Raw genomic sequence first — 3349 nt, 5'->3', positions numbered from 1 at the left:
GTAAGAATGTAAGGTGGCGATACCTTGAAGCTATCTTTAAAGCCCTAAACAAGAAGTCTTTGTGTGTGTGTGTGTGGGCACATATACAAACACATATGTGTATATAACTAGAGAGAGTGACAGCAATAGTATTTTGCTGATAAACAGTATGTTAAGAAATTTAGTTAAGCACTATTTATATTCTCTTGGTATTTCTTGCTGTACCAAAATAATCTATGTATAACTGCATTCAATTATATGAAACTATCCCCAGTCCAAAGCTTATAATACCTATTTTTCTTTCACTGGAGACTTGATGCTGCTAGGTTGGACTAAGCCAGTTTTCTTCCTTTCTTCCTTCAGCAAAACAGGGCTGGTGTCTTCCAGTTGGGACAGACAGTTTTACTTCACACAGGGTGGAAACCTAATGAGCCAAGGAAGAGGTGAAGTAGCTGGAGGACTTGTAATGGATATAGACAATTGTTCAGTAATGGCTGTGGATTGTGAAGACAGAAGATACTGCTTTCAAATAACATCTTTTGATGGCAAAAAGTTTGTATTCTTACCACTTCTTACATATGTGTTTAGCAATGGAGAAACAATTAGAAAGTATTTCCTGCTACCTTTACTTTTTTCCTTGAAAGGTGGGAAAGAAAGAGGAATAAATCCTTGTCTTTCCCAGATTGAAAATTTGGCAGGTGTAAGACAAGTATCTATTACTTTAAGTCAAGTTATTTAATCAGATTTCGATGCTGCTCTGTAGGTGGCAATCTAAATATATTTTCTTATTTTTTTATCATTTTATTTCTTTGTCAAACTTGTATGCTGTCCATCTCGCCGAAGGTGATTATTTAGATTTTCATGTGTAATGCTGTCTACTGTATACTTGTTTTCTTTCTAAAAAGTTAGGGGTATGTTCAGTCCTTGTTTTCAGGTTAGAGGAAAAAGTTATCTGCCTGCTTTTTCTTTCCAACTGCCTGTTTTCTCCTCAGCTAAAATGTAATAGGGATACTTTCCTCTTGTTCTGTGCAATCTTACTGGTTTTTACTGAGAGAAATTAGCAAAAGACAAGCTCAGACAACATAAATTCTCTCTGAGATAATATTAATGGATAATTGTCCCTAGAACATAGCTCAAGTGAAACATGCCGAGTTCCAAAATCCAAAGATAAATATTATAGATGGGCAATGTCCATCAGGGTTTTTCTGTTTGGGATTTGGCAAGGAATAAATGCTATAGTGAATAAAGAATTGCATATATCAACAAATTGAAGCCAACAGCTTGATGAACATTTCTTTCCCCTGCTTTGTTTAAGAAATATTCAGTTTGTTTTTAATTTTTATTTCCTGATCAACAGGTCTTCAATTTTGCAAGCTGAGAGCAAAAAAGATTATGAAGAAGTAAGTTTTTTAACATAATGGTTATTGAAACTAGTAAATGTTTTGTGAAACTTTAAGGACTAAAATTGCCCAAACCTGACAAAGCTGTCTAAACAATGAAAGCCTTTCTTACAATAAATAGATCACTTTTTAAATGTGCCATCAGATTCCATTATTTTATTCTGCAATAAAATAAGGCAAGGCCATTAAGAAAATATGATGCTTATTCAGATAGTCCTCAACTTATGACCACAAGTGAGTCCAAAATTTCTGTTGCTAAATGAAACAGTTCTTAAGTGAATTTGCCCCATTTTACAACCTTTCTTGCCGCATTTGTTAAGTGAATCGTTGCAGTCGTTAAGTTAGTAACAGTTGTTAAGTGAATCTGGTTTCCTCATTGACTTTGCTTGTCAGAAGATTGCAAAAGATGATCACATGACCCCGCCATAAATATGAACCAGTTGCCCAGCATCCAAAATTTGATGAAGTGACCATGGTCATAAGTATGAAAAATGGACATAAATAACTTTTTTCCAGTGACATTGTAACTGAACAGTCACTAAATGAACTGTTGTAATTTGAGGACTACNAAGGTGGATTATATTTTTAGCTTCCAAAGAAAGATCTAAGATTAAATGTACTTTTATAAGTTCCAAGTCAATTGATAAGTATCTGAATTTTCTTTTGAAAGATAAACTTCTTTAAAATGGGCTCAGAAAACCTTTCTGAACAGCTGGAAGAATTTTTAACAAATATTGGGACAAGCGTGCAGGAGTAAGTTCATTTTTTCTCTCTTAAAAGTAATGCTGTTTATTTTAAAATATTACTTGTAGCTAATATGAATAAAATGAAAAAAAAACCCTATGGTTTTAGCGTTCGCAGGGAAATGGATCGTGAAGTGGAGACAATGCAACAGACTATAGAAGATTTGGAAATAGCCAGTGATCCGCTTTATTTACCAGATCCTGATACTACAAAATTTTTGGTCCAAAGAAACCTTACACGCAAGGCTGGTTATCTAAATGCAAGAAAGTAAGAACCAATTTCTTGGTTATAAATTATGGGGAGGTGTCTTGGAAACTGTGTTGTACGTAAAAAATAATTAGTAGTTCATAGTTTTTAAGATTTAAAATAATATCCAGTACCAACTAGCATTCTGTACTGATTTGTCATGATCTTGTTTATGATGTTTCATGCCACAATATATTATAATTTAATTTGTCTCAGGGTAGTTTGGCCAGAAACCTCGGAAGTGACATATCCACCTGGGAGAACAGCTGCTCCTTCATTTGTTATTTTTGTTGCAGCAGCTCCTCTTTAAAAGAGGCAGGCTATGGTGCAGCTTTAAAAGTGGATTGCATCTCTCTCTGGATTACGATAATTTATTTGTTTGTTCTTGCCTCCCCAAAGCTCAGAGGAGCACTAGTGACCTCCCCCATTTCATCCTCACAACAATTCCACGAGTGAGTTTAAAGTCAGCAGGAGATCGTATATAAAGTAGCACTACAAAATAAAATTTGTTTGCAAGTAATACTTTTTTGGGGGGATCCTGGCTCAAAATATTTTGGCATTACAACATTTCATTGTCCTTTAAATTATTGCTAGTGGAAATAGCAGACATAATATAATTTTTACCCATACTTTTAATAGCCTTCTATAAATATATTTTCACCATCTGGGAAATATATTTATCATATTTTTGACCGTCTGAGAAGAAGTGAATGAAAGTAACATTTCTGCTGTATGAACGTGGACACTGTTACCTGTGGTTTGACTACAGGTGTGCTGTGGAGTAAGAATGTAAGGTGGCGATACCTTGAAGCTATCTTTAAAGCCCTAAACAAGAAGTCTTTGTGTGTGTGTGTGTGGGCACATATACAAACACATATGTGTATATAACTAGAGAGAGTGACAGCAATAGTATTTTGCTGATAAACAGTATGTTAAGAAATTTAGTTAAGCACTATTTATATTCTCTTGGTATTTCTTGC

The 3349-nt window shown here is 34.5% G+C and overlaps 1 protein-coding gene across 1 annotated transcript in view; it reads left to right on the top strand.

Moving 5' to 3' along the window:
* The window catches only part of LOC107299502 (DCC-interacting protein 13-alpha-like), a gene marked incomplete at its 3' end in the record, with an annotated part of 15708 nt that extends 13318 nt beyond the window's left edge, over window positions 1–2390 (top strand). The window contains exons 7-10 of the mRNA XM_029286787.1: window positions 395–531; window positions 1337–1379; window positions 2050–2132; window positions 2232–2390. Of these exons, the coding sequence (XP_029142620.1) occupies window positions 395–531; window positions 1337–1379; window positions 2050–2132; window positions 2232–2390 (422 nt within the window). The remainder of the gene's footprint in view (window positions 1–394; window positions 532–1336; window positions 1380–2049; window positions 2133–2231) is intronic.
* Between the last annotated feature and the right edge of the window lie 959 nt (window positions 2391–3349).

Source organism: Protobothrops mucrosquamatus, unplaced genomic scaffold, assembly GCF_001527695.2.
Source record: "Protobothrops mucrosquamatus isolate PMUCROS unplaced genomic scaffold, P.Mucros_1.0 scaffold5028, whole genome shotgun sequence".
Classification (NCBI taxonomy): domain Eukaryota; kingdom Metazoa; phylum Chordata; class Lepidosauria; order Squamata; family Viperidae; genus Protobothrops; species Protobothrops mucrosquamatus.
This window is presented reverse-complemented; position numbering and strand designations above follow the sequence as displayed.